This window comes from Populus alba, chromosome 6, assembly GCF_005239225.2.
Source record: "Populus alba chromosome 6, ASM523922v2, whole genome shotgun sequence".
In the NCBI taxonomy this organism is placed as follows: domain Eukaryota; kingdom Viridiplantae; phylum Streptophyta; class Magnoliopsida; order Malpighiales; family Salicaceae; genus Populus; species Populus alba.
The window spans coordinates 22,987,356-22,999,072 of record NC_133289.1 but is presented as its reverse complement, the minus strand read 5'-3'; the positions used below and the strand labels follow the sequence as shown (position 1 = coordinate 22,999,072).

Genomic DNA, 11,717 nt, shown 5'->3' with positions numbered 1-11,717 from the left:
CTCGTGATTTTTCACTGAATGACGTGGTAATTTGTGATAGGTGTACATGTTAATATCACATTAATTATAAAAATCTATCCTAACATGATTGTTTTTTTTTTTCAACTTATATTGTTTTTTATTCTATTTGTTCATGATGGTATTATTTTATTTTTATTTTTTCATGAAGTATATGATTATATTATTTTATTTGATTATTTTTTTTTATTTAAGTAGTTATACTCGATAAATCTATCAATGAATTAATTTTATAAGCTTATGTTATCTATATGAACCGATGTCTCCAAAATAACCCAGATTTTACCATTTTATATCCTTCAAAAGTGAGTCCACGAGTATAGAATTGACTACCCAATAGCAATTTAAGTGTAGGCCTCCATGTGAAACCCATTCCAGTTCTAGCTCCAAGAAGATAGACTCGGCCTCAGGCCTGGTACAAGTTAACTTCTGAGTTGGTGAGTCAACTCAGCTCCATCATGATATTGGTTAGATAAAATAAAAAAACAAATATATAAAAGACAATTTTTGTTCCCCTTTTCTTTTAAAGTTCAAAAAAGTTTTGACCAGAAAAAATGGTCCTGTCAATTTGCCCCAGATCCAGCACCAGACAGAGGTCAAGACAAACGATTCTGATTGTCCTTCATTCTCACTTCCTTTACTTTCTGGATTTTATCAAACTAACCCTTGTACAAATAATTTGTTCAAATCAGCCCTTACACGTCCAATTTTAGAATATTAGTGGGTTTTTTTTTTTAAGAAAATGGTGGTGGTGGTTTGTAATTGTAGCTATGTAAATTGGATTTGATATAAAAGTTCTATACATGATTCTTGAAGTTTTTCTATTTTTCAATCTCCTTTTTTTTTTGTTTTTTTAATTGTTGAATTTAATTTGATTTATTTCCTTTTATTTTTCAACAACATTAAATATTAATAAATATTTTTTTGTTTAGTTTGGCAAGGTAAAAAATATGAACTCTTAAAGATTAAAAGGTAATGCTATTTAAAATTGTTTTAACTATTTTATCTTTTTACTCCAACAATTAGCTTTTAAATACCATAAAAGATATTTATTTATTTGATTAGCGTTTTTATAACCATAGTTATTAAACTCGATCTAATTCAAAACTCCAATCACAAGTTGTGTGTGTTGATCCTAAGTTGATTCAAAACAATGTTATTTAAAGATTTTTCTAAAATTAAAAAATAATATTATTTTAAAAATTAAACTGATTTTTAAACTAGATTAACCAGAATATACATAATTAAGTTTAACTCAATTTAATTTAAAATTTAGCTCAGGCTAAAAAAAATAAAACAAGCTATTAAGTTTACTCATAGATCTGATGAGGTTTCATATCATTGGTTTTATGATAGTTTTAAAAGGAGGGGCTATTAACCTATAAATTGAAAGTACAAGATTTGACTTGACAAAATTATTTCTGCAGAGCTTAATTTGATCAAATTGATAAAGTGAAGGGGCTTGTGTTGATTTTTAGCCTTCTTACCACATCACCTGACGGTCAATCAATACATCCTTGACACCCTTTCCATGTATTCTTCACAGCTATAATAAATCTCTTAAAACCCCAACTTAAACCCCAATTCAAAACCATATTTCTCTCATTTAAATCCCTCTAGCTTCGACTCTAGAGAACACAAATTCTTTAATTTGGGTTTCTTTTTGTCTCTATATTTTTTGTGGTTTTTTGCAGAAAATGGAGGGTCTTCTCTGCTCAAACACTGTCGTTTTTGAGGGCTTCTCCCCTTCTTTAATGGAAGCTTTAGTACTTGAAACAGCCATTGCTGCTTCGAAGGCACTTGCTTTGTCACTTTTCATGGTATAGTCTCTGTTACTTTGCATAATTTGTTCATTACAGCTTCATTTTGAGAAAAGTTTGAAGCTTTTTTGGTTTTTCACATGTTTATAATGTTGTTTTGCTTCTTATGTGTTAATTTTGAGCAAAGTCTGTACTTTGAATATGTCGATCTGTGCTCTACTTGTTTTTTCTCTCTTGACTTTGTTTTTTTTCTATGAAGAAAGTTAGGATTTTGTTATTTTTTAGTGTGTGTGTGTGTGTGTGTTTTTCTTGCTTGTTTAATTTTTTTTTCCAGTAAAGTTATGGTGGTTGTGATGTGGGTTTTGATTATTGTGTTTAAAGGACCTTCTTTTTGGATGTGGGGTGTGTTATGCTGCTCTTTGAAGGTGCTGTTTTATGCTAGGGTTTGAACTGATTTTTGTCTTTGTTTATTTTGCTTTCTTGGTAATTTTCTAGTTGGTGCCTCTTTTGCTCTTCGTCTGTGTATTTGGCTTATCAGTTTTTTTTCCTCTTAGCATATGATGGTTCTTGGCTGCTTTGTTTTGTGGATATAAGTTTGATATTGAGCTAGTTTTTTTGGTTTATTGAGTATGTCTCTGTTACAAACTTGTAATGTGAGGTGGTAGGATCTTAAAAGAGAAGTAATTTTTATTTTTTCTGAGGGTCGAGAAATCAGAGAGGTCAAGTTGCAGGCACATTAATAGGAAGATTTACTGTGGTCTGCAACAATTATTTATTCATAGTCTGGTATGATATTTCTCTTTTGATAACGTTGGTGGGTGAATATTTTCTAGTTCTGATAGGAAATTAAATTACAAATATTGTAACCTTTATCCTTTTTCTTCCCCTGGTTCCATCGTGGTGTTCTATCTTGGCCTGGGCATTCCTTTAAATAAGTTTTGTCATGAACATTTTCTTTTTTCTCCTTAAAAAAAACTAAACCACAACTTTGTTCAGCTGGCAAGCTTAATATATATTGGTATAAGTGTCAAATTAAATGAATGATAAACAGTATTACAGTGGAATCTCTTTCAAGGTAAATGGAGATCGATGGCCGGAGTGATTCACTCACATTTTTTGAGGATGTTTTGCTCTTTCATGCTTACCAGTTTTCATTGAAATGAATTCAACCTGTTTCTCAGTCAAGGCTTGGCTGATTTATTTGCTTAAAGAATTACATGCTGCATGAGAAAGTTCTTGGGCTCCATTGATTTTTTTCTTGGTACTTGTTGGAGAACAATTTGTTTCTTCCAACTGGTCTCTTAATTGAGCAGAAATTTGTCCCTTTTTTTCACCAGATGGGTTCTTTGCCAAACGGATCCGGTGTCTTGCCAGAAGAGTCGGGCACAAGTCAAGAGTTAGTGCTCTGATTTATTTGTCCTGGATGGTGTTTATATGCTGTTGTTTTGGACAAGTCAATAACTAATTTCGTCCTGCAGTTGTCCCTTGACTGAGCTTCACACAAAGAAGAAACCTGATCCTGATAATCAAGATGGCAGTGATACTGAGGATGATGAAGGGGATGATGACGATGATGGCCAAGATGATCAGGATGATGATGATGATGATGATGAAGGTGCTGATGAGGATGAGCCAGGCAAAGACAGCGAGGATGGTGGGGATCCAGAGGATGAGCCTGAAGCCAATGGTGATGGTGGCAGCAGTGACGATGACGACGAAGATGACGACGATGAAGATGATGACGATGATGACAACGACAATGATGAGGAAGAAGAAGACGAGGAGGAGGACGAGGAAGATATTCCCCAGCCACCAGCTAAGAGGAGGAAATGAGGCTAAAATCATCTTTTTTTATATTTTGTTTTACCTTTTCTTGTTAGGGTGGGAGTTTGGGTTAAATAGGGAGTGTAGACTGGGAGGATTCAGGGTGTCTTATCTGCATCATGGTAAAAAAGATTGTGGTATTCTTGTGGACACATATTGGTATTTCTAATGTTTAGAATTCTGTAGTATTTATTCACAGTTGCATATTTCCCTGTGTTATACTGAGTTCACCTGTGTTCAAGAGTAGAATCTTGGGATCCTGCAAGCTACAATTGTCGGTGGATTCATGGGGAATGATGCTGCCATTGCCACTGTTTCTACCAAAGATTGAACCCTGGCAGCGGTGTCGGTACATTGCTAGCTTGGCAGCATTGTCCATATAATTTATGGCAACGATTTGTTCGTTGAATCTTGTGGAGCTCTTCAATTTTTCTGCACTGCAATGTCTTCGTAAACATTTTAATAAATCAGGCGTAGGTTAAACCGGACAGCTTTCCAGTCATGGCTATATGAGCAATGGAGCCGGCATTGCCGTAACAAGCACTTTGTGTTTCAACATTTTGAAGGGAAGCTCTTCATGAGTTTTACCCTTGCAGGATAGCAAAACCGAAAGGGATTTTTTATTGCTAAATCCATCCCCACACAAACTAGTATCTAGACTAGGTAATATAGATTTTTTGAATGCATTTTGATAGTTCAAACAAATCAAAAAATATATTTTCATCGTAATCATAGTTTTCAAATTCGTTCGAGAGGTTCACCAGGTTAAAGAGTCAAGTCTTGGGTTAAATAATTTTATTCAGGTCAATCTGAAAAAATTAAAAAAAAAATATTTGAGGTTTTAATATTTTATATGAAAAAATCAAGAAATAATTCATGTAAATATAGACTATTCATGTTGTAAATAATTAAGTTTAAAAAATTATCTCAAAAGATTTTCTATTTCACATTGAAAAAATACTATTTTATTCTTTTAAATACTTAAACGAAAAAAAAATTATCCCACAATGAAAAAATATAATTTTTTTCCTGTGAACATAGAGTATATATACCAAAAGATTTCAAATCTTACATTGAAAAAATAAAACACTCTTCTAGTATTTATATAGTGAACTTTGAAATGAGTTAGTAATAGATTGAAAAATATATATATAAAAAAAAAAGAGGTCTCTGGGTAGGAGAAAAAAAAGTAAAAAGACTACTAGGTTTTTACTGGGTTGCCCGAGTTCCAGGTTGTCCCGGTGGGTCAATTAATTTTCTTTGGCTCAATTGCATGGCCAATTTTCAAATGAAATAGATCCGACTAACGTTACTGGGTTCTGGTGGTAGCAAGATCCACCGCTGCTAAAATTGTGAGTAACTTGTTAAATTCACAAGATCAAAATAAATTCATAAAAAAATAGATTAAAAAAAAATTATAAATCACACTCTTAATAAATCTAATGTTAAAAGTTTAAATCGACGAAAAAAAAAATTAAATACATGGTATCAGTTATATAACCCAATATAAAGAAAATAAAAAAAATTTTGGAGCTAAATATTTAAAGTGTTAAAAAAAAACAAATAAAAATAAATTTCTGAATGGTGATATTAAAAAAAAAACCACGAAACACTATCATGCAATTACTTAGCCACATCTTTTGGTTCTTTAGTATTTTGTTAATAATTAGTTGTGTGATATATTATACCAGTTCTCCCGTGTGGACACATTTTTGAACGCGTGTAGCACTGGACACAAAATCATTAGCCGCGGTGTAATCAACAAGGAAAATCACTATAAGCTGGATATAAAGTAAAGATTGAAGTGTTGTCTTTAAAAAAATTGAAAAAAATTGAAATTTTTTTAAGCTTTGAATTATTATTTTTGTATTGTTTAATATATTTATATTAAAAATAAATTTTTTAAAAATAAAATAATTATTTTGATATATTTATAAATAAATAATATTTTAAAAAATAATTTCTATCACATTCTTATATATGTAATAAGAATAAAAATATATGACGTAAATTAAACTTTGAAAACGTATGAATAATTTTATATTTTTTTTTCTTGTTATTTAAGGTTTTGTTTTTCAACTATTGAGTAAAAGAATTGCTAAATGTTTTCTTCGGGAACAAGTTTTGAATTTAACCAATAAATCACTTTTAAATTTGAGGCGAGTAAGTCAAAACTCTAGTTTGAGTAAAAGTCTTTTTTTTTCACTTTCGAATACACTCTAGAAATGGAATTTTAGTAGCAATTGTAATTATGAAATGTCATTATTAAATAATTTATTTGAATTGTTTTTTTATTTAATTACTATTAAAAGTTAAATTTATTGTAGTAAGTAAAGCTAAGAATACTTGAGTAGTTACTAAATAATGTGACAATTTCTGACAGGTGCCCATAAATTAATAAGTGTAACACTACACTAATCGCGAGAAGCTATCTTATCATGATTTTAAAACATTTTTCAATTTTAAAAACATTTACTCTATTTTTTTTTGTCTTACATTTTAAAAGCATTTATAAAATGAGGCAATGTATGATAAGTGTATATAAATTCGATGATAATAACATCAAAGTAACTGTGAAAATATACCCCAACATGATTTTAAAAACATTTCTTTAATAAAAGTTGTCAAATCAATTAATAATAAAATTCAGTAAAAACCTCTAATTGTTGAAAGCTATTGAAAGCTATATTTAAAGGTATCGTTTCACGTAACGATTAAATCATTATCGTGACGAGCTTACTTAACATTTTACTAGAATTTACTCTTAGATTTATAATTCAATTGTTTTTTTTTTTTTTAAAAAAAAAATCATACCATTCTAATACATGAGAAATTATTGCATGATGATCTTGGCTGCATGGACTCACAGAATGATGGGTTTCATATGCGGGCGTGACTAGCCTGATAATATTTTTAGCTTAAAAAACCGAAATTAAAAAAATAATATTATTTTCTCCTTTTCTCTTAAACTTCAAAAAAAAAAAAAATTCGACCATGCAAAGTCTCCAGAAAATAAACAGTCTTGATTGCCCAATCAATTTACAGTAAAAAACATGCACAGGTCAAAACCAACGATTCTGACTGTCCTTCATTTTCACTACAGCTAAAAGAACACTGGAAGTCCCTCTACTTTTTTGGTTTAGTCAATTTAACCCTCATACAAATAATTTTATCAAATTGACCCTTATGCTTCCAATTTTGGGATACCATACGCTCTCCAACGACCTCCGTCTGTGATGATAAGTGACGGTGGTTTTTTCTGGAAAATTTCTATGGTGGTTTGTGATTGTAGCTGTGTAAATACAATTTGATATAAAAATTTTATGTAGAATTCTTTTGGTAATCTTTTCTTTTTCATTCATTTATTGTTTTTTCTCTCTGTTGAATTCAACTATTTGCATTGCTTTCTTCTTGTGTTTCCAAAATAGTAAATATTTTTTTCGTTTGACAAAACAATTAATATTAATTCATACAAATTGAAAGGAATTATTTTTTTATTTGTTTGGTTATTTTATTTCAATAACTAACTTTTAAATAGTATAGGAGATATTTATTTGGTCGGCTAATGTGTTTAGTCAAACTAACAATAGATTTGGAAGGACGGGCCAATGTAACCTACAATTGAAATCACAAGGGTTGATTTGAAACAATTATTTTCATAGGGTGTAATTTGACCGTCTTTATAAAGTAAAGGAACTTCTGGTCATTTTTAGTCGAACAATCCGTCTTTAGCACACTTTCCATGTATATTCTTCACAGTTAGTATTATAAATCTTTCAAAACCTTAACTTAAACCCCAATTCATAACCCTAATTCTCATTTTTTAAATCCCTCTCGCCTGGGTTTCCTTTTCTCTCTATATTTTTGTGTTTTTTTTTTGCAGAAAATGGAGGGTCTTCTTTGCTCAAACACTGTCGTTTTGGAGAGCTTCTTCTCTTCTTTAATGGAAGCTGTAGTGCTTGAAACAGCCATTGCTGCTTCGAAGGCGCTTGCTTTGTCACTTTTCATGGTATAATGTCTCTGCTACTTTGCATAATTTGTTTATTACAGCTTCAGTTTGTCAAAAGTTTGAAGCTTTTTTGGTTTTTCACATGTTTATGATGTTTTTTTTTTTTTTGCTTCTTTATGTGTAAGTTTTAAGAAAAAGACTGTACATTGAATATGTGGATCTGTGTTGTACTGGGTTTTTTCTTACTTTTTTAACGAAGAAAGTTAGGATTTTGTTATTTTTAGCCTTTTTTTTCTTTAGTACAATTGGAGTAGTTATGATGTAGGTTTAGATTATTGTGTTTAAAGGAGCTTCTTTTTGGATGTGGGGTTTGTGTTATGCTACCCTCTAAGGCGCTATTTTTTACTAGGGTTTGGACTGACTTTTTGTTCTTTGTTTATTTTGCTTTCATGGTAATTGTCTAATCGGTCCCTCTTTTGTTCTTCATCTGTGTATTTGGCTTGTTTTATTCTTTTTTTTTTTCTTTAAAGCTGCTTTGTTTTGTTGATGTAAGTTTGATAGTGAGCTAGTTTTTTTGTTTATTGAATGTGTCTCTGATATGAACTAGTAATGTGAGGTAGGTAGGAGCTTAAGAGAGAAGTAATTTTTATTTTAACTCTTGAGGGTCGAGAAAACAGAGCAACTTTCAGAGTCGGTTATGATAATTTCTGTTCTGATAACGTTGGTGGGTGAAAGATTTGCGAGGTCTGGTAGGAAATTGAATTACAAATATTGTAACCTTTATAACTGAATGATTTCCCTTTTCTTCTCTTGGTTCCATTGTGTTGTTCTATCTAGGCCTGGACATTCCCTTTGCATAAGTTTTGACATGGACCTTTTTCTTTTTTCTTCTTAAAAACTAAACCACAACTTTGTTAAACTGGATAGCATAATATGTATTGGAATAGAATGTATACAAGTGTCAAATTAAATGAATGATAAACAGTGTTAGAGCTGGAAGCTCATTTAAAGTAAATGGAGACTGACACGTTTTGAGAATGCTTTGCCCTTCCATACTTGTCAGTTATCATTGAAATGAATTCAACCTGTCGCTCAATCATTGCATTTGTTCCCGGTGCTTGTTGGAGGGCAATTTGTTTCTTCCAATTGGTCTCTTAATTGATCTGAAGTTTGTCCTTTTTTTTACCAGATAGGTTCTTTGCCTACTGGATCCATTGTCTTCCCAGAAGAGTCTGGCACAAGTCAAGGGTTAGTGATCTCATTTATTTGTCCTTGATGGTGTTTATGTGCTCTGTTGTTTTAGATGAATTGGTAACTAGTCTTGTCCTGCAGGTTTCCTTTGACTGAGCTTCACACAAAGAAGAAACCTGATCCTGACAATCAAGATGGCAGTGATACCGAGGATGATGAGGAGGATGGCGATGAGGATGGCCAAGATGATCAGGATGATGATGAAGAAGGTGATGATGAGGATGAGACCGGCAAAGATGGTAAGGATGGTGACAATCCAGAGGGTGAGCCTGAGGCCAATGGTGATGGTGGCAGCGACGATGACGACGAGGAAGATGGTGATGATGAGGAGGACGAAGACGATGAGGATGATGAGGATGATGAGGAAGATGAGGATGCTGATGACGACGACGAGGAAGATGAGGAAGATATTCCCCAGCCACCAGCTAAGAGGAGGAAATGACTAAAATCATCATCCTTTTTGTTCTTATTTTGTTTTATGCTTTCTTGTTAGGTTGGGAGTTTAGGTTAATGGGAGTGTAGGCTGGGAGGATTCGGGGTGTCTTATCTGCATCATGGTAAAAAGGATTGTGGTAATTGTGTGGACACATCTTGGTATTTCTGATGTTAAGAATTCCGTGGTATTTATTCGCAGTTGCACATTTCCCTGCGTTAAACCGTGTTCACCTATGTTAAAGAGTAGAATCTTAGATCCTGCAGGCTTCAATTATCTGTGCATTCATAGGGCAGTGGTGCTGCCGTTGGCACTTTTGCTACCAAAGATTTAACCCTGGCAGTGGTGCTAAGCTTGTTAGCATTGCCCCTATAATTTATGGAAATCATTGTTCATTGAATCTTGTGGAACTCTTCAATTATTCTGCTTTGCAGTGTCTCTATCATCTAATTATTGGGGACATTTTAATCGATCCGCAGGAATCCAAGCATACCAAGATCAACAAGTTAAAATAATTGATGATGGGATCCTTCAAAACAAAAAGGTTTGACAAGGCCTTGAATGCTTCAAGAATCAAAGACATGTTTAAATAACATTCCTCGAGCCAGTACTAAATACATAGCAATAATTCACAATAGTTCTCATTCCATTATTATAAGAACCTAACTACAGCTACTAAACCACAGGCCTCCAAATGAAACAAAAAAAAAAAGGCCTCCAAGCTCTCAAAGCCGGTCCTCAAGAACATGCAATTTCAGAGTAAATTGGCATGAAAGGATATTGAGTACCCCAAGAGTAGGTAAAATTGAATGTCTGATACCCGTACACTGGCTGCCCATGGTTAATCTGGCATCCATCATCCCCTATTGCCAAGATGGAAGAGTCAATTTCTTCAACGGTTTGGAACCCATCACAGGCCAGTTTGATATTGACTTGAGTGCATACACAATCATTTACGATGGTTACCTCCCATTGCGGCTTGTTTTGCACTAGCACTTCTGTTCGAGACTGGAAAATTTTGAGGTCGGTTGTAGGATGGCATTGGCAATGGCCTGCAGTGACTAAAATTAGGCAAGATTTTTAAAATAATGAACTCTGGATTCTCCTCTCCCTCGATAGATCTCCGAAAACTCGAGCCTAAAAAATATGAAGCTATGACTATATATCATCACATGATTCTTGGAAGAAAATTGTTCTCATAACCTCTTAAAACCTTGATGAACTGGGATCAAGGTTAGAGGTTCAAACCCCTGCTGCAACAACTAGCAAAGCATTGTCGATATATTAAAAAGTAAAAAGAAAATCGAGGAAGCCCCCCACATGTTTTCACTACATGTTACAGCAATCTTTGAGGATAAAAAACATGATATGAGCAAATTAAAGAAATGCATGACGAGTTTACTAAAGTTGACCAATGTGCATGGTTGATCATTTGAAGCATTAAAAACACAACATGCACATTTACCTTGGCTAGTGAGACTGAGGAAGAAGACTGCACACAGAAAATTGAGGAAGCCTGCCATTGCAGAGTGATAGAATACCAGTGACCAAGCGTGTGTTTGCCTAGTTATATACTTCAACAAGAACTGCCACAGGAAGTGCCAGTCATGTCCTAATTATCACGGACATGGTGAAGAAAGCGTGCACCCTTCTTGGACTTTTTTTGCCTCGCGCAGTGCCACGTTCTTGCACAGTTACATTTCTTCATTTTGAGTTTCTGTTCTTAGTATATAACAGTCCAAATACAGTTATGAGTAAGTAAATGTTGATCTTGCAACAAGTGTGCATGGTTGTCGCCACCGCCAAGGCTGACCCAATTACGACCAGATTGTTAGATTATCCAGTCAAATCAAATCAATTACAAAAAATTTATGTGAGTTTTTTTTTAGAGTTAATCTCATCGTAGATGTCGACCAGAGTGTTAGATTATCCAGTCAATTCAAACCATCTATATTTAGTTTAATTATTTCATAAGTAACTCTTTTTTACTACCTCTGTTTACATTTAAATCTACTTGCCTAGTAACCCCTGGCTAGTAAACTTGATTTTTTTTTTTTGAAAAATCTTTATCACAACAATATAAGATCACATCATAAAATTAAGAAAAAAACTGATAAATCTTCATCCATAAATAAAAAAAAATGTATAAAATAAAATTCTTAGATAAGAAAATAAAAACGATAGCGTAGCAACGTCAAAAACTCAACACCAAGAAGCATGTTTTCTGCTTGTTTCTTGTGTGTAGGTGTTGATGATCACCTAATTGATAAGATATTGGATCCATCACACCTCGATGGAGGTTCCCATCCATTCAGCAGTCTTCGAGGAATTTTGAAGAGTTCAGGGACTTCAGCAGTTGCTTGGGTTGGTGAGGCCGGGGGTGCTTACAAACAGTGACATAATCTTGTCACAACTACGTTACTGTTTAGTTTCTGGTAAGCTAGATATGCATTTGCTGTGTTTTATTTGTTTTTCTTTGTTT

General features: G+C 33.1%; 2 protein-coding genes across 2 annotated transcripts; both read left to right on the top strand.

Annotated features, from left to right (window-relative positions):
- The first annotated feature begins 1,534 nt into the window (after positions 1 to 1,534).
- LOC118050250 (uncharacterized) lies at positions 1,535 to 3,821 on the top strand. Its single transcript, XM_035060524.2, has 3 exons — positions 1,535 to 1,838; positions 3,116 to 3,174; positions 3,257 to 3,821. The coding sequence occupies exons 1-3, from the start codon at positions 1,716 to 1,718 to the stop codon at positions 3,609 to 3,611; spliced, it is 537 nt and encodes a 178-aa protein (XP_034916415.1). The 5' UTR covers positions 1,535 to 1,715; the 3' UTR covers positions 3,612 to 3,821.
- Positions 3,822 to 7,366: 3,545 nt separating this feature from the next.
- On the top strand, positions 7,367 to 9,458 carry LOC118050251 (uncharacterized). The gene is made up of 3 exons (XM_035060525.2): positions 7,367 to 7,611; positions 8,741 to 8,799; positions 8,884 to 9,458. The coding sequence occupies exons 1-3, from the start codon at positions 7,489 to 7,491 to the stop codon at positions 9,242 to 9,244; spliced, it is 543 nt and encodes a 180-aa protein (XP_034916416.1). The 5' UTR covers positions 7,367 to 7,488; the 3' UTR covers positions 9,245 to 9,458.
- The last annotated feature ends 2,259 nt before the right edge of the window (positions 9,459 to 11,717 follow it).